This window comes from Pholis gunnellus, assembly GCF_910591455.1.
Source record: "Pholis gunnellus genome assembly, chromosome: 13".
NCBI classification, from domain to species: Eukaryota; Metazoa; Chordata; class Actinopteri; order Perciformes; family Pholidae; genus Pholis; species Pholis gunnellus.
Genome location: NC_136540.1, coordinates 13,879,338 through 13,904,214, shown reverse-complemented (window position 1 = coordinate 13,904,214; position 24,877 = coordinate 13,879,338). Strand labels below are relative to the sequence as shown.

The 24,877-nt window shown below is 42.7% G+C and overlaps 1 protein-coding gene across 2 annotated transcripts in view; it reads left to right on the top strand.

Moving 5' to 3' along the window:
- The first annotated feature begins 431 nt into the window (after nucleotides 1-431).
- Nucleotides 432-24,877, top strand: part of zbtb16a (zinc finger and BTB domain containing 16a) — a 139,733-nt gene continuing 115,287 nt past the window's right edge. The window contains exons 1-2 of one of the 2 annotated variants that reach the window (XM_079171672.1): nucleotides 432-540; nucleotides 3,705-5,043. In XM_079171672.1, the coding sequence (XP_079027798.1) occupies nucleotides 3,794-5,043 (1,250 nt within the window). In that variant the 5' untranslated portion in view covers nucleotides 432-540; nucleotides 3,705-3,793. Of the gene's footprint in view, nucleotides 541-1,150; nucleotides 1,266-3,704; nucleotides 5,044-24,877 lie in introns of those variants that run through there. The other variant, XM_079171673.1, reaches the window with a different exon arrangement.

Here is a 24,877-nt window from a genome sequence, read left to right as displayed (position 1 = left end):
ATGATGAATAATATTTTTTTAAAGACTCCTCCAAATGAATCTTGTCACGGAGGATGGATCAGCTGCGTTGCATTCACCTTTGCTGTCCTCTGCTGCCACACACATAGACCGAGTATAGTTTCATTGAATGCTTAGAGTACACTTATTGACTTTTCCTATAGGGCCGCCAAAACCATTAAGTGTGCCCCTGGTGGGAGTTTGAGAACAACTGTAGGCTGTATGCGCATCCAAACAGCTGGAGGGAGGACAACGTCGCTCACCTTTCGCTGCCATACTGTAACACAACCGTTTGACATGAGACAGCCCCCTAGGTGTCTCACTTTCTTAGCGTTCGTGTGGCTGGAGCGCAGAGCCGGCCGCCCGCCTGCCTGCTGCTCGTCTGGCTGACTGGCTGCGTTGACGTCAGCGCCGTGTTGATTTGCTAAGGCGAGGGAAGAAAGGAGTTAGTGCGTGTTGAGAGAGCGGGTACTGCGAACTGCCTTACTATGCTGTAGCCCCACTCCCCCTTCACTCTATACGGAATCAAAACGTGCAACTTAGGTGAGTACCAATCCGGGCGAAACGCAGCTGCAGTTTCCCGGCGACAAGTGCGAGACCCGCTACTATGCATGCATCTACCACTGTTTTCTCTGTGTACTTTCATTCACCATGTGGATATTTGGATGCATTTATAGCGGCGGGGATTCGTTTTGCTTGTCCCCGTTCAACCTCACGCTGAAGTTAACAGCAAACGCGAGTTTGGCACGCAAGTTGGATCTGCGCACCGGAGCGCTGGATGAAAACAAGTGTTTTCCTGATTGCGCCGCAAGGTGTTAAAGTTTGCATTAACGCACGGTAGTCTATTGTAGAGATGTTAAGGTTGACGTAACCCCCCCCCCCCCTTCTCCCCCCCCCCACGGTCTGGTTTAGTATGCTGGAGATCGCAGCTAGAGGACGTGAGGTCTGGCTGTTTCACCGGGAGCCAGACAACATATGACGCCCCGCTCCATGTGACTTTACTGGAGAAATCGCGTTTTGATGGAAATTGTGCATTTTTTCTAGACAGCGACACTCTTGCCCGTCCTTGTGTTTCCAGTCGCACCAGTGTGGCTCATTTAGCCGTGATGACATCACGAGGAGGACTGGGGACACTGGTCTTTTTTACTCGAAACAAGCCCAAATCCAGCCACCGCTCAAGTCACGCTACAATTGATTGACGGGCAACTAGACGTTTGATTGGTGACCAATAATCGATTCGCAGGAGCACGCGCGGCATACTGTGTGAGGTGGGGAACTGGTTACAGAGGCAATGGCAAATTGATTTGTTATCGAGACTGTCTGATCTCTCTCTTCCCCCTTTCACTCTTTTTTTCTCCCCTTCTTCACCCTTCAGGCATCTTTCTCTAGATCGTTCCTCCTTCTCATCAACTGTACAGAGGCAGCGTTTGAGTGTTTCATTCTGCCACAAACAAAGTCCACCTGTGCGTCGTTTCTGAGCAGAGCTGGCTGGAATCGCCGTGAGATTCTGGCAGCTGTCTGTCTCGTGTATACTTTTTAGCACGCTCAATGTCTCTGATTGCTCTCCCCACTGCTCCTTAGAGACGCTGTAGCATTTTGCTTTCTCCACATTTGCGTCTGTCAGTGTGGCTCGTGGTCTGGAATATTGAACGCTATTTATTCTTGTTGTGGCTGGGTCGCCACGGTGCGCTGTGGCAGACGACTCGTGATCAGATTGATTGTGGTGCCTGTCTGTGAAGTCGACCCGATGTGGTTATTGTCAGCGGTCCACGTCGTGCTCCAGCCCTCCCGGCTTAATGTAGTTAATGTAGTGCGTGCTGTTTTGCATAATGCATAACGCGCTGTATAATTTGTCTGGTACGGATGGCGAATATTAACGCCGTCTAGACGCACGTAGCCCCGTCCTTTATTAATAGAGAGCCAACAGACGCGATAAAGTCCCCCCCAAAAACGGCAACTTTGCATTGTGTCCCGCTGAAGCCACGGCTTGGTTGAAAGCCCCACAGAGCGCAACAAGCATTGATCATTTACGGGGCAATAAATCGGAGCTATTGGCATACCTGTAATAAAGATAATGTCGGGTTTTAAACATGACCTCTGTTGACTGAGAGGCTGAGCTCCGCTAGATGAGAACCGGTGGTTTCATCATTACCCGCCTCCTATATCGATTATATCAATGTACCGAAAATACGAAGTGTCTTGTGTCCCAAAAGCCAACAAGACTTGTGTATTTTCCACGACCCTCACCACAAACAATAGCTGCCAGTTTCATTTACCTCCTGCATGTTCTGATTTAGGCTTCTGTAATTGGGAGGTTGCATATCTGGAATTAGACCTACTGTTATTTAAAAAGAAAAAAAGACAGGCTGGCTCGAAGGCTGTTGATATTTCCTCTCCTTTTTTTTTGTCTGTGTCTGAGTGTGTATTGTTCTCAGGCTGGGAGGAAGGAAAAGAAGTGCTCAAGAACTTTGCTTTTTAGTCCCCATTTTTGAAAAGAAAATTAAGCTCTTTGAAAAGGAAATTGAAGATTCTTAAAATGTGAATCAAGCTTTTGAAACTTGAAATGAAAATGTTGATCAGCAGAAAAAAAATGATCACCACAACTTTGTGAAAATGTGTCATATTATTTGTCACATGTTGAGTAAATTGAGTAGATTGGACGTCAATGAGCTCATCCAGGATGTGGGTCAATGGAGACACTTAGCTGGTAGCCATTCATTCAGCGTATATGTGGTGGCAAGACTGTTTATTTAATTGCCACAATGAAGAGCGCATTGTTTCAGTGTATGTCTTAATGATCATGTTAACATAGGAGTCACAGTGACAATCATTCATTTAAAGCACAGAGTGGTGAGGCTTTTGAATTTGAACCCTTTTCGTTATTTTCGTGTTGGTCTGAGTATGCTGTAGATACGAGGTGAAGCAACATGTTGCCCTGTTAACTTGCATACAAAGAGTAATGCACTCATTAATTTGGATATTCAACGTCAGTGAGTGAGAGCAGATCCGGGTGTTTGTTGCTGCAGCGTTGTTTTCTTTCGCCTTGTTCTGCTTTGCTTTCCTTTCCATCCATTTCTGGCCGCTGCTCTCTGCTCCTGTCTGTGACGAGAATACTGAGTAAGATGCTATTTAATTTCAGAAAGGCCGCTGATGTTCTTTGTGAGCGAGGCAGCAGTGGAAAAACCACAATTCACACTTGTTTAACTGTGTGTTCATCCCCGTCAGATAACCAAATAAAAACCTCTTTTTAACGTAACATATGTTGGACTGATTGGTATGCAGGGTGAGCCTGTCGGACGGCTCACAAATTGTCTCTCTTCAGAAGTCTACAGTCAATGCTCTCCGCTGATTTTGACTGCACAGAGTGTTTACCATCCCTGCAGGATGTTTGCAATTTGGAACAACACTGACTTCTCACTTACAAAATAAATAGCGGTATACATGAAATACATGTATTGACAAATTCATGTTGTTTATTTTCAAAATGTAATTACTTACTTTGCTTTGTATACTTAAGTGAAGGATGACAATTTGCATTTCATTAAAAAAGAACATTAATTCATTCAATCTTTGGAAAAAAATGGTAATGCATTTGTTGGCTTTTATAGCTTAAATACTAGTGGATTTGTTCTGCATAACATTTTTGTGCCGTTGCTTCAGAATTTATCAGAACCGATTTTTCTTTTTCATTCTGTTTCTCCATCCAGGTTTCATCTTGTTTACAAAGATAGCTAAAAACACTGCTGAACGGGGAAGGCGAGCCTCATGAGTCGGCCTCGTGGAGTGCAGCGACATAATGGATTTGTCTAAAATGGGGATGATACAGCTCCAGAACCCCAACCACCCCACTGCCCTGCTGCAGAAGGCCAACCAGATGCGTCTGGCCGGGACTCTGTGTGACGTGGTCATCATGGTAGACAGCCAGGAGTTCCACGCTCACCGGACTGTGCTGGCCTGCACAAGCAAAATGTTTGAGATCCTCTTCCATCGCAGCAGTCAGCATTACACCCTGGACTTTCTTTCACCAAAGACTTTTCAGCAGATTTTGGAGTATGCCTACACTGCCACGCTCCAGGCCAAGGTGGAGGACTTGGATGACCTTCTGTATGCAGCAGAGATCCTGGAGATTGAATACCTGGAAGAGCAATGCCTCAAGATCTTGGAAACCATCCAGTCCTCAGATGACAATGACACGGAGGTCAACCTCAATGATGGGAGCACAGAGGAGGATGATGAGCGCAAAGGCCACAATGGAGGCAAGAACTCCAAAAAGCATTCCATGCAGAGTCCCTATCTGACAGGTGCCCAACAAGTCGCCATCATGACTGGCATGGTGGACCAGAGTCCTTCCGTCTCCACCTCCTTCGGTGTATCCACCCTAAGTCCCACCAAAGCTGCTGTGGACAGCCTGATGAGCATCGGTCAGTCTCTGCTCCAGCAGGGCTTTGGGGGTGAGCACGTTCTCCACGGCAACTCCCACCCCCTGATGACTGAGATCAAGACAGAAATGATGCAAGTGGACATGGGTGGCAACGGCCACGACAGCCCTCCGAACCTGGAGTCCAGTGCCTCCAGCAATGGAGAACGAAGTGGGGAGGACAGGAACCGAGACGGTCCAGGAACACCAACCAGGAGCAGCGTAATCACCAGTGCCCGCGAGCTACATTACGTCCGCGATGAAGTCATGGGCGACCCTCAAGTTGATGTCAGCCAGATGGGGCTAGAAGCAATGGCTGGGATGACGGAGAAGCATCTTGCCTCGCTGTACTCCCTACCTGCAAATCATAAATCAGATGCCTTCATGTCCATGCCGGCAGCCATGGCGGCATCCATGGCCTCCAATCTCCCCATGTCCCCAGCCCTGGCAATGTCTATGGACTTCAGTGCCTATGGGGGACTCCTGCCTCAGAGCTTCATCCAGAGGGAATTCTTCAGCAAGCTCGGGGAGCTGGCTGTGGGCATGAAACCGGACGGCAGGAACCAGCACGAACGTTGCAATGTTTGCGGTGCAGAACTACCAGATAACGAAGCTGTGGAGCAGCACAGGTAAGCCAAGTTTTCTTTTGAGTAGCTGCTTGATAGTTGTTTTGGTCTTCAAATATATGGTCCAGCCTTTTTTTTTGTTTTAAACAAATCACAATGTGGTATACAGTATTGCTTTGGTAGTTTGCATTATATCCAGCAGAAAGTGAAAATCTAATGTCAATCATCATGTTTGCTTTGGGGAACAGGGATTAAATTAAAAGGCTTACCCCCCTGTCTAGTCAACTGTTTCTGACTTCTGTTTCTGTTTTTAGGGAATAGGGGAAATTAGTTGTTGTGTTTTCTTCTGCCTTAAAATGTTACCATTCATTTTGTATGTCAGGGATTAGGACAAGTAACAAAATCAGTAACCCATCCACGCTCATATAAAATATGAGGTGACATCCTCAGGACTGTGTGGTTCAGGCCCAGAGATCCACTGCTTCAATAACTGCCCAGGTGACTGCTGCCGTTATATTGTCTTAGACCATTAGTCACGCCTTACAAGATGTGGGCGGCAGCTATCACACACACTTACCAAAGTGGTACCCCCTCATCCTGGACCCGACTAACCTCCCCTTTCCCATAACTGCACAAGGGGGGCCCTTATTAGCTTGATAATTAGAGTAGACGGTCAGCTCAGGAAATGAGTGCTGAACCTGGGCTCTTAGACAAGGAGGTAGTTCTAGGACAGGGGAGTGGCAGTAAATCAGTGCGGCGCTTTTTCATTCAATGTATATAAATACATCAAGGCAACTACACTTTAAATACTCCTCTGCAACTCAAAACTGCGTTTCATTTCATAGTTCATATTATAAAAATTGTGTCAGCCCAGTCGGAGTACAAGCACCTCGTGGAATGTATTGGCATCACTTCTTGTGTGTGTGTGTTTTTGTGACTGGAGGCCTTTCTGTGACATGAAGGGCATCTTCTCACCCTGTATGTTTCTTTTAATCATTAGGAATGCACAGTGGTTAAAGTTCACCTGAGGATTTGAATCCCATCCTCCGTCCCCTCATACTTGAGCCATTATCTTGGTATGCACGGCTAAAAGCTGATTCAGTCCAAGCTTCTCGATTTTTAAATCGGTCTCAATGTTGTCTTAGGAAAATACTGAGTATTACAGAATGGCTTTTGCTCCAAAGAGAAGTGTCCTTGTTTGCAACCTTACACCAACTGTTGTGCAGTGTTTGTTTGTTTTATTCCATTTTGAACATGTGGTGGAGTCAGATACTTCGTAGTTTTTTTTGGTGTTGGCAGTTACTTTTGAAAGTGTATAAATGTGTGGCCTTCATGAAAAGTGCTTATTATTCAGTGAATAAGAGGGATGCGTCTGCATAGACTGATACTATGCATCTTTGAAAACAAACAAAAAACTATAGAAGTGAATTTTGTTCTGCTTTATGATCAGTTCTTCCTAAGCAGGCTTTAACAAATATGCGCTATAGCTTCTGTGTGAGATGCAGTATTGTAGTCTCACTGCGTTAAAGGACAGGCCACATTAGTCTCCGTCTTGAGAAAAGTCTGATGTGTGAAATGGTTGCCTGTGTTTCAAGAGGAATTTCATCAATTCGCTCAAGCCGGGAAATCTTGTATCAAAGGAGATTTCCAAACCGTTTCATGCATTGATCTTCCCGCCTCTCCCCATAGCATACTAATGGGTTAATTTAGACTGGTTGATACACCGACACGACACTGTTTAATATTGTACGCGCTGTCCTGACAGCCTCCTGAAGTGTAGAAATCAAACATTGCATCATCCGCTGTCTGCTTTACCGTCCGCACATGAAAGGTCTGCTGTGCTACCCTGAGATGCTTGATAATTCAGACGCTCCTCGTGTCCTCACAAATTCCAATGTGGGTCATTTGATAGCATATCAACTCTGTGTTTTTTTTTTTTTGTGTTTACAGCCTGTCAAGCTGCCCGATTCTTTTCATGTGAATACAAGATGTTTTATTTCAGACGAGCAGAGTCGTGTTCCCTCTGACTAATTACACATCATTTCCCCACAGCCACTGTGTCAGGGTCACTGCTACCTCTGCAACAAACACATTCAAAAGTTGGCAGAGTTGACTTTGGTGCAGGCAGGTCAAGTCAAACATAAGTGTAATTATTTCCAGATGTGGCACAGGTCGTTGGTGTGAGGTGTCTGTGTGTGTGCGTCTATGTTAAAATGAACGAACCAGAAAGTGCCCACTTCCTGTATAAATTTAGTCTCTGCTCCCTTTCATTCCTCTGTGCCCTGGATTGTATCTTAAAAAAAACACCCCACCCAGACTGAATACATTGTTTATTGGCTCCGCAAGTGGTGTGTGAGGAGTCAGCTATGGGATATAGAAGTGTATGCCGATAAGATGTATAAGCACAGGAGATGCAAGGGGTGGGCGATACGGCAAAAATATCATATCGGGATTTTTTTTTTCAGGCAGGATCACAATCCACAGACTTATGAGTTATTTTTTAAAACCATTTTGCTACTGAACAGTACAACCACATTGTCTCTATTTAAAAAACAAACAAAAAACTCGTCATACAAGATAACAGAACAACAATTTGTGTTCTGAAATTTAAAACACTTTTAAAGTTTCTTTAAATATGTATCAGTTACTTTTCCAAATATTTGTTGCTTTTTGAAATCCACATGAACCACTCTTCACATCGGCATTAATTAGATCTATCATTGCAATTATTTATATAGCAGCAGCACTGCACCGCTGCATGCAGGGCAGACACTGGGGCCATAGATCTGCAACTAATAGAACGCACAATGTAGCGCAATACCAACTATCTCTCTGTGAAGGCAGATCGTGACATTTTAATTTCATCGTAATATCATCATATTGCACAACCCCAAGAGATGCTACCTTGAAGCCGGGTTTGGTATCAAAAACTCGTACAGATCAAAATCAAGCACCAATCATCAATAAAACATCATTTAACGACTGGTCAGATTTTTTTTCCTTTTTATTTTATTCTTTCATCTCATAGCTCCACAATGAAATCAATATTTTGCTAATTTTGGACCATTTTATCTAGGTCAAGTTGTTGTATGACTGCTTGTGTTTATATTCGAGAACTTTGGCTTTTTAAAATTGAGGCGTCAAGGTTTTTCTGTTATGAGAAATGAAACTCTTGGCAAAAGTACAGGAAAATGTCAAGTGATATACAGTTTTATATCTTTAGATCATCTTCAGAAGAAATGTATAAAGCTTAATGAAAGGCAATACATTATAGGTGTGAGTAATCCCCATTTCACCATGACAACCCCCCCCCCCCCCCCCTCATCTTTCCGCCAGTAGTCCACCCCGCCACCTCCCCACTGACAAGCCCTAGATGTATTTCTTAAAGAGAGCCCAGGGTGACTGTTGTTGCTGCTTCAGGGAGACAGGATTACAGCAATATTTTAGTAACCCTTGCACTGAGAAAATAATCAACACAGGAAGGGCCTGAGTGATTATTGGGAAAATAAATGCATGATGCAGGGGGCTAATTCGGCCGTGGCGGGGGAAAGAAGAAAGAACCCTCCACTGCTTGGTATTCCAAACACAGCATCCAATTCACGGGAACTAGCCTTGGGTTTATCTCTTTCACTTAATCGTCCATTGTCATGCAAATGACTGACCCTCGCTGTAATGTACATCGCATAAGTGAAAAAAGAGCCTATTTTGAAGGAGAGCTTTTCCAGCATATAGCCGTTAAACATTAACTGATAACCATCAATGCTTTAACTCTGCCTTTTCGTAATACAGCCAGTTTTTTTTTTTGATGGGGGGCGGGGGGGTACATGAACACAACAAGTCAATGAGTCCCTGTTTCTCCTCTCTGTTTTCCTAGTTATTTTTTGCATTGATGGAAGCATTGGGGTACGAAGTGGGAGTAGTGGAAATAATCACCCCTGCCTTAACCTCCGCACGCGCACACACTCGCATCATTACTTTTTACACACATTCCCCTCAGCAGCAGCAGCAGCAGCAGCAGCAGCAGCCAGTGCTCACTCCTCCATTTCCTCTTCTTTTGTGGCAAAGGGGTACGGAGGGCGCTCTAATACCCCGGGCCCCAGGTGTTTAAACAGTGGGCCTAAGGTCCTTATCTGTGCATATCAGAGTGGGACAGATAACCCTTGGCACTCCTCCTCAGTAAACCAAGAGCAGATTGAGCCCAGATAGCGGCCCATAGCGTTTGTTGCAGGTGATAACGATGTATGCACACACGCATATAGCCTGCACGCTGAGGTGAGGCCAGTGGAAGGTTTACAAGCACACTGACACTTGTGTGCTTTGGCCACTATCAACTATTAACCACTGCTTTCTTCCTATACATTAACGCCATGAGCAACCACTTGGGTTCAAATGGCCACTCTGATGACTGGTAGTGTAGTAATGGCTTAAGACAAAGTGCAACAAATGGTTGGTAGATGCTGGCTTGAAATAATCTGTAGTTGCATCTGGTTTCATTTTATTTTGCCACACACAGAGGAAGAGCAACTTCTTTCTCTGCTCAGGTAGACATTACTCCACTTTATCTTCAAATAGCAACTAGTTGTTTTGTATATTAATGCTCTGAGTTTCATAGAGAATCTTTTCAGCGATTTTAAGAATCATTTCTCCACTCAGGTGATGCTAAAGCTTGAAGAGAAGTTTTATTGCATGTTTGCTCAACCAACAGGTGTCTTTCACAACCAGTTGTGCTGGTTTCCACTTCCTCCTCCTCCTTTAGTTCCACCCAGACTCCACCCTCTTTGCCCAAACGTTTGGTTCTGTGGCTCCATTCGACTACCAGAATTAGATTTAGATCAGATTTACAGAGAATCGATACATCGGCTGTGTTTTCTGTTGGGATCTGTAGTAAATAAATGGACTTTTGATGGTCATGCTCATGGTTTTAAAAACTTTGTTGCGCTGCCGAACCCGTTTTTGTGATCACAGTAGCTGCTACCGCTATCAAACAGCATTGATGATGTCCAACTCACTAACTAGATGTGCAACACTGGCCATGTGTTAGCAACTCCTATGATCAACTTGCAGCAACATTTCTATCTGTATTATTTCCCCCTTTTATCCTTCATGTTATGTTTAGCATGGACCCCTGTCTAGCTAAATGGAAGGCTCAATAGCTGAGCATCAGATTGCCCAAGAGGGTGCGCTCAGGTCTGTTTGACTTAAATTCCGTCAGACCTCTGTGCATCCAAAATGTATGACCGCGCATGTGTTGGAGAATCAGAATGTTGTCGTTAGATGGTTTCTTATGCTCATTTTCAGAAATAGTTTCTCTGTTAGTAGGGATGCACTGAGACGGATATATTTTATATGCTGTATGCTGGAATTTTAATTCCTGTTTAGATTGCTGGTGTATGATTTAATATTTTTATAATGAATAACTATTTCAGTTAATTTACACCCAAGTATTTATTTGTTACATTTTGTTAAAAGAATGATCCCATTCACTTGCACACAGTGAGGCATACAACGTATTATTTATGGGATCGGTACACCGTATCGGCTGATACCCACGTCAATATATCGCTATTGGTATCGGGACTGAATGACTCTGATTGGCGCATCCCTATCTGTAAGGGAAAAACGAAATGTGTCAGCAGTTCGGAAAAATGATCTGACGCCCTATGCTAAAATGAGAGCGCTGTTGTTTGATGAAACGGAGCGTTCTGAGGCCCAGAGTGACTATTTACAAATGCACCCAATGTCCCAGTCCTGCTCGCTGTATACAGTACATCACCTTTTGATCCTAAAATAACTCAAACTAAAGCAGTTTCAAGCTTATGATCCTAACCTCTAAAACTGTGCAAGCATTTTCCTGATTCCTGAAAGAAGCCCATCAACAAAGCATCCATTACATGGCAGTGGATTACCCTCTATTTGAAATCACTCAGTGAGCTAAGTCTCCCCGGTTTGCACTCAGAGGTACAGTACATTTTGGTGTAATAATCCAACAGCACAGAAAGCCTCACTCAACGAAAACACTTCTCCAAGAAACACCTCAACCACAGACAACAGCGGAGGGCTTATTCAAGCCTGGCTGCCACATCGTCTCCCTTTTTATCCTCACACAGGTGCTTTTTTTTTGCCCTTATTGGAGGTGCGGTGTTTTGTTCATGCCCCCGAGGAACTGGCGCTTTGACTGGGCCCACGGTGATGGCCGCAGCTGAGGCAGCTGCTGGCTGAGGCCCAATTATAGACAGGCTTTAAAAGGCTCTGGTTGAACCGTAAAGATTTACACCGCCATCGCTCTGATCTCAGATCTGGGCTCTGTCCTCACTGTCAGGATAGGGAGATGCATCGATTAAAGACTTAACACAGGGGGCTACATCATGTGGAATGGACTACACACACACACACACTCGCACACCTGCGTACAGATCAAGCATTTTATTGTCGTGCAGTCTTTACAGTGTCGTCAGGTGGCGAGTCATCGTCTTAAATCTGGTGGAGCTGCTTTTTTTTTTAGAAGGATTTGAGGGGCTTTTTTTGGAATAGGGGGGTGGAGGGGGAAAAAGAAAGGCACCACCAATAGGGAAGGGGGGGGGCAGTGTAATATCTAGACAGTGGCTATGGCAATGGAGGGAGGCGATCTAATCAGTAGGCTGATTAGATCGCCTCCCTCCCTGAGATAAGGGTGGAGGGAGGTGCTTGTATAATAAAAGTTAGCAGCTTGACTTGGTGCGACCAGCTGCCTCTGTGTGGCTAACAGTGCTCGGCAGACGTGGCCTTTGCTGATGCGGTCTGGCAGGAGCTGCTATGAAACGAACACACTGAGGCCCCTATCTTTTGTCCCTGTGGGGGCCTTGGGGTCTGTAGGGAGGGATAAGGATAACATACTGTACTGGAAGTTGGCCTTGTGTGTGTCATTGTGAGTTTTTTTTTTTTTGGTCATGTTGTGAGAGGCTGTGGTGGGGGGGCTCAAGGGGAGTACTAATTACAGCCAGTTATCAGGTGACATGCAAATGTATTATCGGCCTTAACTTCCTGATGTGTATCTCTACTCCCAGTAGCTGCTGCGAGTGTTGGCAGAGGAAGAGGTTGTGCCACCGTTTCTCTGTAAATGGGAACCTTTTATTAGACTTTCAGACCTTCTTGTCTTGGCAGACTTTCTTACTGTATTAAGGTGCATGCATCATTGTCAACTTTCCCATTAAAAAAGAAAAAGTCAATAGAATTAGAATGATCTGGCCTTAAAGCTGAGTGGGTTTTAGTTCTAGTTCATAGAGCTCTGCCTCTGTTCTCGTGGACCTGAACGCTCTGGGTTCTAATCCCATCGATATCCCATTAGCATCCCCACTCTGGGTCCCCGCCACATGAAAGATGTGTCGGTTCCCCCTCTCTGATTCTATTGCTCTGGCAGACCGTAAGGAGGACGGCCACAATGAGCAAATGTGCTAGAGCCAAAGGGCCGACCCAAGTGTGCTCACAAATGTCCTGTGTGTGTGTGTGTGTGTGTGTGTGTGTGAAAAAGCTGCCGCCACCTCAGAGGCCCCCTAGCCTCCCTGGGAAGTATCAAACCAGAGCCCTCCGCGGGCTTCCAGCGAGAGAGCTTCTAATTAGCCTCTTTGTTGCCACTTGAATGGTTTGCCAGAAATTGGCAAGGGGCCCCAATGGAGTGATACCAGTACGCTAAGAAGCTGGTCATAAAAATTGCCCCCCATTCTCTCCACCGTCACCTGTCACAATGGACCTCTCAGGTAGGAAACCGAGGCCAGAACAGCACCATGCAGGTTTTTTTAATTCACCTCTTTGGAGCCCAAGGAAGCATGATTGCTCAACAGGTGCATTTTAGGTTTGTGCTAGCTGTCTGCTCACCAGCTGGGAGGGTCTCCAAAACTGATGAATGGAAATTAAAATACAGCTCCTATCGTAGCCTCCAATAATTGCTGTTAAAAGTGAAGCACACGTAGAGTGGGTAAAAATGCTGCTGTTGAATTGCTAAAAAGAAGCCAACCTGGTATGACTAGGGTTCACGAGCAGTTTGGACAACCATTCATTAAGTGGAGATTAAATGGGAAAACTATTGTCAGCACGAAAAGACAATGCATGAATTGGTGCAATAATTCTAAAGTAACATGTTTTTACTTTAAAAGGTAAACTATGATGCAAACTGACTAAGTCTACTTGACTAAAATAACTGGCCCTCACTTAAATCCCATTCAAACTTACTACAACAAGAATTGTTGATTGACAAAAATACATACACGTTTTAATGTATCTGCTAAAAAGTAGATTTATCAGCTTTGAATAAAGTAGGTACCAACTTGTTTTGTTTTCATAGGGGAAACACGAGCAATGTTAATGACACGTTGACCCATTTATTAAAAATATAGCTTTTCTCAGTATATGTTATAGTATGCAATTATTTGAAAACATCACAATTATCAAAATATTTTTTGAAGGAAATAGTCAAAGGTGATTTCAAAGGCAGTGCATGGAGTACTTTTTCATGCTACTTAGCAACTAGCATGTTAGTTTACTGGCCAATAGCACCTTATTTGTAATGAATTAGTTTATTATGCATTTATTCATTCTATTTTCACAATTGTTATTGATTGTCACCCCTAAATGCCACATCATGTCACTGCACGCCCTGAGCTGTTGACATATACATGTTGCATTGGTTAGGATACAAAGAAATCCAAATTATATTAGCAAACAAGAACGTCATTTCGGCATCACGAAGCAGCCTATTTGCCTGTCAGTAGATTCAAAATGCTGTCAGACCTATACTTGTGGCATCTGACGTGCTGCCTGGCGAGCGTCGTGGCAGGACTGCAATGAATGTCAAGGCGACTTGGCTTTAGCGTCGACCGACACGTTTTAAGCTCCGCTGTAATCCAGGAGGGATCAGTTGGGTAAATCATGGCATAAAGCTTAAAACCATAATTGATTTATGTATCTGCTGACCGAAGACGCCCAGAGAGATTACCAGAGGGAGAGAGCTGATGATGGATAGGCTGGCCCCCTCACACAGGCTGCATGCGAGGTGGGGGTTGGATTCAATTGAAGGGAGATTTGTCTGCCTGAAGAGCAAGAATGTCTGAAAAACTGAGTGCGAGTCTGAAAACAAATGCATAAATCATTAGAGGTGTATTTACAAAATCATACCAGCATACTTCTGTGTTTATACAGCACTTCTTCACCGGTCTTGAAGTGCTTCTAATATTTAACTGATACGAAGGCTCATTCTGAAAAAGTAGCGGATATTTGAATTGTTATTCCAACATGTGAAATTGTGCTTGCGTTGAGTTAAAAATCGCAGCTAATTCAATTTGCGGGTTTTTCGGAGACAATACGGTATTGACAAGTTCTATAATAACTATTCTCCATTGTTCATATTGTTATATTCATCCATTGTACTCTCATGGCCTGTGTCCCGCAAAAAATCAAAAACAACACAATTTTCCCATCGTACCCTACAGGAACAGACAATGCTTGTTTTCATGATACATATATACATATATAGTAATAGAGTAATTGCAAAATATCCCATTTTATTTGATTTACTGTAGCTTCATTTTGATTGAATTACTTTTAAACGTATATTAATATTTTAATCAAACATAAAATGTTTGTCAAAAACATTCAAATCAGCCATAAAAAAACCATCACGTTAATATACATCAAATCGTATTCCCATAAATGTCATTTGTGTGATAAACGGCGCCATCATATTTGTATAGATGTTTGCCGTATCATCACACTCATCACATTGACCATCGACTGGAAGATGTCATATTAAGACAATATCAGTGTCACCCTAATTGGCATCATAATTTCCTGATGGTCGCTGATGATTTGACACCTTTTGATTGGTCGGACAGTGTTCCTGCCATAATCAGCCCACGAATTTCTCTCCTGACACGTCATGAATCCTCTCTTTCTTGTTTACTGCCAGACTGTCAGCCGTCTCCAAGGTCTCTCTTGACCGCTTCCAGATTGTTTTGTGTTTGTCTGTTTGTCCCTGGGCCCCGAAAGGCGAGAGTGGGATAGTAAAAGAAGAAAAAAAAAAGCCATTCCATTTCCTGGACTGATCACTGAAGCGGGTGGCTCTGACATGTCATGACTCAAACAGCATCATTTCTGCCACTCCTGTCTAGCCGCTGACCTTACAAATGATGCTGTAGGCTCCCACCATATGCCATTAAGCATGGTGTAAAACAGGATGGGGTTTTATCCCTGGTCACAGGAGCAGTGGCACCCAGACATACTCTGCGGTTTCAAACTCCCTGCTCTCACCTTTCAGGAAAGAAAAGCAGATTACAGCGGCAGTTCTCTCTCTGATGGTTTTGTCCATATACTGTCTTATTCTCTCCCTTCCCTGCTTGTGCTTTATTGCCTCCTGTGAGTGTTGGTCTGAGGCGAGGAGCTGGAGCTTCCCTAACAGGTGTTTGGGTGCTTATCGCCCACGTCTGTGCCCTTATCTCTGGCCCTCAGCTTCCTGCATCCTCTCTCTTGCATGCCTCAGAGTGGGGATATATTTCACTTAGCCTCTGACCTGAAACCTTCTTCTCTATCTCTCTGGGTCTCTCTCCCTCCTTCTCTCTCTTTCTCTGAGGCTGTGAAGACATTTCAACACCATCACCCAACTTGACTTTTTTTCTTCCAGCCTTCTTAATATGACTCGAAGCCAGCAAGAGTCCCTAAAATGAATTAAACCAAGGATACGACTAACAATCATTTAAAATATTTTTATTTCCATTGATGACTTTTTGAATGTATCAATTAGTCTGTAAAATGTCAAACGCTCAAGGTCATACAATTTGTTTGGTGTTTTTCTTTAATAAATTACTTGAATGATTATCAAAACTTTTTTACTAATCAATCAATCACATTTTTTTATAAAGCACATTTAACAACAAATCATGTTTACCAAAGTCCTGTACAGACCAGAGAAGGTAGCTCAAATCTAAACATGAATGTACACAGTTCATAGGCACAAATGAACAACACACAGGCCTAAGCACAAGTCAAAAAACAGCCAAATCGGGGAGATTCAAACGCTACAGAGTAAAATTGTCTTTGAGCCTGGACTTAAAAGAGTAAATGGAGGGGACGGATCAAATTGGGAAAGGGATGCTGTTCCACAGTTTTAGGGCTGCAACATGAAAGGCACGGTCCCCCCTGAGTTTCAGTTTAGATCCCGGGACAGTCGGTAGCCCCAAGTCAGCCCACCTGACGGACCTGGAGGAAAAATTACTATACATAGCCCTATATTATATATATTCATTGTGTAGGCCCACCACATCCTAAATATTAAATGATCACAGTTATTTTAGAAAATCAAGTGTTATCCTCAAACTGATGCAGGTCGATCGAGAGAAAAAGCCCACGGTTGAATTGGAGTGGAAATGTCTTAGTGGCTTCAGCACAGAGTGAGCTTTGATGGTGTTTGGAGCCGTGAGTTTGATCCAGCATTTTGTCAGAGTGATTGGTCTCAGGCTTTAGCCCCACCTCCACATTCCCTCTATCCTTCCCTGCTCCCAAGTCCCACACAGGGACAAAGGCTAAAGTGTCTGTGGGATGGGGTTGTGATGCTGGTTTGGAGGGGGTTGACCCCCTCGGAGGACCTGACAGGGGCCCTTTTTTTTTTTTTTTTTCTAATCCCCATTCTGAGTGGGCACAGAGGGGAGAGAACCCATAGTCTAACACCCATGAGAGAGTCTATTGTGAGCCGTGGGCTCTGTTACAGTAGGATGGATGCAGGGGTCTCAGGCCCAGATAAACGCCGGGGTCAGCCAGGCCCCCGTTATTTACAGTAGGCCCTTTCATTGCCTGAGTGAAACAGGAGCCTATGGTGGAGGTGGAGGTGGTGGGAGGGCTTCAGGGGACGACCACTGTTTGTGCTCAGCCAGGCCTCCACCATAGGTCAAAGAGCACGGGGGGTGGGTCCAGGGGTTACAGACCTGACTTTTGTCTTGGCGTTGGGGGGGGGGGGGGGGGGGGGGTGTTGCTGCTTCATTGGGGGAAAAGAAAAGGTAGAGGGGGGGGGGTTGGCTTCAGAGAGAAAAGGCGGCAGTGATGACTTCCACACGGACTTTTTCTGTGATGTGACTTAAGAATATGTACTGAGGGCTGAAAGGTTTGTGGAAAAAAAATCTAATCCCAATTCTACTGTAAATATTTGAATTTGTAATATATTATGCGTACCTTCTCGAAGCGTTGAAAACTTATTGATGCCATTTTAATACTGGTACCAAAATGCAGCTAACGTATCGGCACTATAACCGGCCCTACCGCTGATTGAATATGCTGGGGAAACTTTTCATTAAAACCGGCAAAATTGACGCACAATGTATTTTTACCTAAAACTCTTGCAAATGGAAATGAGGATTTGGAAATGAAAAACCATCGTTGGGGGGGAAAAAACAGGGTTAATTAAGGTCGAAAACCTGCTGCACCTATACCAACACAAAGAGCAATGGCAGGATAACTCAATAGGTGCTCTTTTGTCAGGGTATCGCTCAGAAAAGTGAAAAATTCAACACCATCCCAAATGACTGCATGCTGGTTTAAATTGTCCTGAAGTGACTCTGACCTACATAAGCAAATCACAGAACTCAATCCACTATTGGAGCAAAAGAAACATACACACTAAAAGAAGAAAAAAGGTTCACAGCTACTTGCTATAACTCAATGCTTCAGAGTCAGTTAGTTAGGTCATCTTCATTCTCACATGACATGCAATACTCAATAGTCAGTAATAATCCAAAACCCAAATGGGTTTACAAACTCACCTCTACACTGAAACAGTTGCTGTCAAGTACATTTATTAAGCTTAATCCCACACGATCCATTACCAACCCAATTCCTGTTTGTTGCCTTTAATTAAGAAACGGGAAGTTGCCAAGGGCCAGAACTGGTACCATCTGCCAGAAGACTTGAGCATAATCTTGCCATAATCTTAGTGTCAACCTTCCATATTAGGAGGCCAGCACGGAGGGAAAAGCCAGCAGGGACGTACAATAAGGACAGCATTCTCTCGGGCATTCATTTGCCGGAACCGATTTTATTATTTTTACTCTGACAATGACAGGAGGGGTTAAAGGGCAGCAGGCGAGAACTTTACAGATGAAGCAGGGTCTGCGGCAGTTTGGTTTGACCCCCCACCTCTCACCCCTATTGTCCTGAGAGAACACAAAGGCTCCTGTCAAAGTCTAGTGGTCAGCGCTTCGGCCAAACCTGCCAAACCGCAGCAGCAGAGGGTTTGAATCTGGCCGAAGCCACCGCCATTGACCAATCAGGAGACGAAGTCAACGATTTGTCTTCTTAAAAAACGTTTTCTTCCAAAATGAAGGAAGAGCAGGAAAGAGTTGTCTTGTTCGCTCTTACTTTTTTGTTCAGAGATGTAGTCTGTGGTGGATCATAATTTTCACAAGTTCAATATTGAGGTCATTTACTTGAGTACTTCTTGGAAATGTTGCACTTTTTCTCCACTACTTACTTTTTACATCTATAGTTACTAATTACTTTACAGATTCATATTACCGCTTGTGAAATACAATGTATTGCTATTCTATTTCAAGGCCACACAACAGAATATGTAATTTTTTTAATTAGATATACTTGAATATTCATCCTGTTTTCCAGAACATTAATTAATTTACCTACTACTCCTGTTTACCAGTGTAACAAAAAAATAAAGAATGAAAAGGAAATGGTTCTGGAAGACGCACACAAAGTATTTAGATAGTATTTAATGGCAACCATGACTTCAGTGTAATAAGAGAGTTGGAGAGTTGAAGGTTTGATGTTACGAATTAAGAAATTTGACTTTAAAAAAAGAAAATAATAATTGTCTTAATCTTTCATCCTGAGAAAAAAGAACCCACATAACTACACAGCATTTTTTTTGCTGTTTAAGTTTCCATCCATTCATTATCTATTTGTTGTGGACTAAGAAGTCATTTATTCTAATCATTCCTATAAAAGGCAGTTGGGTAATATTATTTTGGCCCCGTACAGCTACGTTTCAAACACAACAGGGCTCTGCAGCAGTTATTAATCAAACGCTACTGTCCTCAGTAATCCGTCCGTAACTGAGTCGGTGGACAAAGTCACTGACATTTTTCACCTCGAAAGAGAAAAATAACATGCAAAAGGTAAAACCGTATGGGATCATGGAGCACAGCTGCAGCACGAAAAGGGCTTGCCGGCATTCCATTTACTCTGCTTATGTCTTGCTTTCTTTCTTCTAAATACCCTTGACATATTACGGAGGAGATCAAAAGCCCAGGAGAGATGTGGGCTGCATGTGGGTGTCAAGGTACAATGTAGGCCAGAAGAAGGCCTTTACGAAGAGAATATGCAGTGTGGCATTTGATTTGCCTCCGCCTTAGACCAACGTTCTGGTCGATGTATAGTTCACTGACATCGGAGTTGAATTAAAATGTCCTCCTGTTGAAAAAGGGGACAGAAAAATGAATAAGAAGTAAATGAACAAGTTTGTTTGTTATTGTCATTTAGTGTAGTTGAGGAATTGCCCAATCAATCAACAAAATATTTGATAATCAACTAACCTTTTGCTATCAAGGAAAATGTCAAACCCTCTACGTTTCCATCGTATTAAATGTGAGGGATTGCTGCTTTTTGTTTTGTTTTATGTCATTGTAAATTTGATATATCTTAATTTTCGGAAAAAGCAAGACATTTGAAAATGTCAATTTGGGCTCTGGGAACAGATGACTATTGGTGTCTTATGGCAATTTATAGATTTAATGATTAATCACTTGAAAAGAATTATCAACACATAAATCCATACTGGCAATAATCAACAGCAAGGAGTGTTCTGATGAGGATGGGGAAGTTCATTTGCTCAATGGCGATGACCTCTACAGTATATATAAGCTGTCCTCATAGTGTCATGAAAAATAACTTTGTCAGGGAAATCTATACCTTTACTGTGTGCTTTGGGGGTCTTCTACTTTTTTTATTTACTATTTAAATAAATGTATAATCCCCAGAATGTCCTGCTATTTAACGGCTTTTGACACCTAACTCTAAATTAATTTAATTGCAAAAATAGTTACTAAACAGTGAAATGAGGCAAAGAGTCCAAATAAGATAAAAGTCCCGTCATGTCTGCCAGACTGTCTTTATGCACTTGTGGTCAGGGAGGAGCCTCATTAACTGCTCCATTAATGAGGCCTTTATTAAATACTATAATAAATATATAATAAAATAATAAAATTCAAGGCCAGTATCGACCTTCTTATATGAACCTAGCTTCCGTTTGTCAACTACCCACGTCCCTTCTTTTTTGATACATGGGCTGACATTGTCTATGCAGTGAACAGTAGAAATGGCAACGGCCAGTGTGTCCGTTTGTTGCCCAGTATGTCGGCAGGTTCTGTACCAGCACTCAGAGGTCAGTGGACATGGTACAGCTTTCACATGGCCCTGAGGTCCTGACCCCCACCTTTGTTGGCCATATTCACCCCCCCTCCTCCCAGCAAGGACCGAAGCCCTTTGAGCCGAGCCCTCAACCCCCCGCAGAGCGCGCCCCTTCAGCACATTAATAGTGGCACTGGAACTAATTGCCCAACCTTAGATGTGCTTGAGACCCAGATTGCCTCAGCTGCCAGTGCCCCACAAACCCCCCAACACTCCACCCCAAACAGAAGAAAACCTTCAAAAGAAGAATCGCAAAATTGCTGGTTTCTCTGCCCAGTCCTTTGGTAATACACAGCTCTCCTCTTCAAAGGGCTTCCTTTTATTTCTTTGTGTTACTGTAAATGTGCATCCATTCAAGCTTGTTTTGAAAACATCACCCTCCCTTTTTCTTGCCGCGCTTTCGATTTTTGTCTCGCCATTCAGCGATGGCATTGGTTTCGCTTTTACTCCCGCAAGAAGACTGACAAGTACTCACTATGTAGCTCGCGCCTTGGCGAGACCTTCCCACACATGCCATACACCGCCATTTTGTTGCTAACCCCGTCAGGCACGATAAAGCGCCAAATCGCCCTTTTGTATTCCGCACATGTATCGGTAATCCTTCCCATCATTCTAAAATATTTTCTTTCAGGCTCGCACTTTGAACTGTGAATTGCAGTACGGGTGTAAAGTGGTGTCTAGCACCAGACTGTTGCTGTTAACACTGTCACGTCTGCCGTCTCCTCGGCTGCATTCAGCGTCGCCCGAGTTCAAAGAGACACTGAAAAAGAGGGAAGCAGCCTGAGAGGCGTTTTATGATTTTATTGGTCCAGAGGAAGCATTGTTGGGAAGGTGTTGGACCGTTATCTGTTGTGACATTATGAGAGACAAAGCACATACTCTGTCTGCTTTGTGGACGCTTGTGTGGATATAATGTATTCTACCATTTAGCTGGTGTGGAAATGTGTGTTTCTTTATCATCTAATTTCCAGTTGTCTAATTTCAGGATAGGACCAGGTAGGGAATATGAAGCTTTTTTTTAGGTAAACGTCCAAAGCTTGTTCCTCTGTATGTCATTTCACTTTAAGTCTTCATATTTGTGTCAGTTTGCATGTGCGGTTGCCAGATGCCAGAAGCATTTTCTCAATCAGTGCAAAAATACAGATACAGATAGACATCCTGGCTTCCATTTTTTCCTTCACTTTCATTCCACCAAATTAGTATTTTATTGAATTTCTGCGGCACTGGCTGTGATGCCACCAAAAAAATGTCTCTGCAAATATATTGAAATGGTGAAGGAAGACAGTAGGACAAACACAAACACTATAACCTGGTAAGTCATTGTTATTTCAAGGATCATGTGAGAATGTAATTGGTATTTACCCAAGAACATTGATGCTTTACCCTATGTCTGATTGTCATAAGTGAGGGGATGTGATTGTTTTTATAAGATACAAATGAATTTTCCACCACTGTATTTTTCTCAATCTTACCGAGTCAGTTCAGTGTGTCTAGAGGGGAAACCATATGTGGGAATTGGAAGAAAGAAAATGACCATTAGGGCCAATTGATGCCATTTTTACAACCTTCAACTCAATTGTAAAGATGTTCATGATTCGATATGATTCTGAGGGGTTGATGTTTTTTTCATCTGAGGACCACCACTTTCAGGCACAGACAGGGTAAAACACAGGCCTTGTTTGACAAAATAACCTCCAACAAAGATCCACTTTATGGATTCTAGTTGTTCCAACAGCCCAGCCCCACTGGGATGCTCCTGGTGGTTCCTGTTCATGGGGTAACCGTCCACATCTAAAGTTAGAAATCTTACTATATATCATACTATCATACCCTTCTGTCTCAGAATGACCTTATTAATACTAGTTGACTGGTGCAGAAGGGACACGGACATCTTTCAACCGTTGTGCACATTTAGCCTGGACTTAACAGTGGAATCATCTCGACCTTTGGCTATGACACACAGTATAGGTCATAAAACACAGGCAAAGGACTTGTTAGATTTAGAAAGTACTTTCATTTCATATTGTAATGACAGACATTCACTTTCCCTGGTGCTGAGCCGAGGGCAGATCATGGGAGTTGTGGTCTTTGTTTTAATGTCATGTGAGTCTCACAAGAACTCTGATCACACACGAAGTCTTCATAAAAGTCATTACCATCCATGGAAAAGACTGGTAATGTTTTTATTGGGAGAGGGGGTTCTCGTCCAAAAATACCTTGTTTACCGTCTGTTAATTCATTCAGTGAGCTCTTAAAGATGCTAGTTAAAATAAACAGGAATAGTAGAGAACGCATTGACAGTGTGTGTAAATACTGTTTCACTTTATTTTCATTCATCCATTTGTACTTGGGCTAGTTGGTTCTGTTTGCATGCATGTGTGCATGACTTCTCACCTTGACCTGCTTCTTTGCTGCTTTATGTTTTGTATCTGTTATCATCTGCTAAGGTTCCATACAATTATGTAAGGTTTCAGCCCACAAGAATAGAACTAGCTCACCTGTGTTTTATAGTTTTTCTTTTTTAACGGATAATCTGGATTGTTTAGTGTTTTTTTGTTGTTGTTGCTGTTGCTAAATTGAGACCTTTTTAAGGTGAGCATTACATATGCATTTCTTTTCATTTTTTTATTTCTTTACTTGTAGAATGTGGAGATATTCCATGAAAAAAATATCCAAGTATATTGCAATCAATCAAAAATATCGTATTTAATGGGCAAATTAATTACACTTTAACGTAAAAATGTAAGGGATTTGGCTTTATAATATTAAATATAAAGTAATATAATTTTTAAACATAATCAAAAGCTGGTGGCTTTAGTCAAAAAAAAGTGTGTGGAGTTTGACTTTGGACTTTCGTTCATAAGATCCAGGCTAGGACCCTGACTGTATTCATATTGTTGCCACTAGCTATGTTAATACAGCAACAACCACTACAATTGGCTAAAGAATGAGTTTCATCCACACAAGCTGAAGAAGTGTTATGCGTTTACCACCTGCAGCACATTGCACGATGCCAGTAATACACAAAGGAGCAATGACTCCAGATTGTTGTACTGCCAACACAAGAATTTTTGTAATCTGTAGATATAATGTCAGATTTAGGTGTGATCCAATGTTCAGGCCATAATGTGAAATAAAATGATCCAGTGAAGCCAAGACTGATGAAATTCTTTGAGGCTCGGCAGCTCTTCAAAGAAGTAGTAGCAGCTCCTTTCAGAAGTGTTCAAGTTATGTCTCTGCTTTTAAAAGGAGCTGATGCCTTATCCTCGAGGCTTTGACTGAGCCAAGGTTACTGTTCCCATATCATCAAACTGCATTCAGAGACATCAAAATGCATCCATGGGTCCTTTTGACTCAATAAAAACATTCCTTCCAAAATGTCCCTTTTTATACCTATTTATTAATAATAATACATTTTATTTATATAGCGCTTTTCAAAAATTCTCAGACACTTTACCAACATTAAAATCCTCGTAAAAAAGCTAAACGCTAAAAACATAAAAGACATTCATCACACACATTGCCAGAGAATTTGTCATTCCAAGTGCTTCAGATAACTCGTCTCGTTGTAATCACAAAGTAACCTCCATCCTTTTACTATTATTTTATTCAGCTTTACGATTGAGAGACACGCATAATGAGGGTTTCGCCATGTTGTGACATGAAAAGCTCAAAACACTCAAACGCTCTTTGCTTTTCTAGGACAGCATGTGCTCACTGAGACTCATCAGCTCTACCTGCTCTCCTCAAAATATGGCGTCTCATACTTCAGTTGCCACGTTTGCATGCTGCCAAATAATCCATCAGAGGACACATTTCTTCTTGCTCCTTTTTAAATAAACTCCACAACAGCAGCAGCAGCAGCAGCAGCAGCAGTGTGTCTGCCGGCCGGTCAGATAATCCTTCATGGAAATGTAGCCGCTGACAGATGTGTGCATGGCTATCAAGAATTACAGTCACGATAAGAAAGAATGAACTTTATCCTCTTGTAGCAACAATACAGTGTTGGAGCTCTGCACTGTTATTCTATGGTAAACATGCTGGACATGATGTGCCAGCTGTAATCCCGATGACCATGCACTTCAAATCTCCATTCGCTGCTGACGTGGGCAGCTTCTGTTCCCGCTGCTGTGTAATAATTCTTCTGTCATATGCAGTGACTTCTGTAATACAGTGGAAACCTCTTATAGTCCGTCTGTTTTTTTTAATTGGCTTTCAAAATACAGTACAGCTATTTCAAAAGCTTTCAAATTACAGTACTGTGCTAGTTAAATTACTGTACTTTGAATACAGTAAGCTATAGTACAGTATTGTATATACAATATAGCTTACTGTAGTTCAACCTATATCAATACTTGATTACAATAAACACATTATTTAAATGGCATTTGTAAAGGAATATATAAGGATTCTGTCCCAAACTTATTGATTCATACTGTTGATGTATCTGTGACTATAAGTGTTT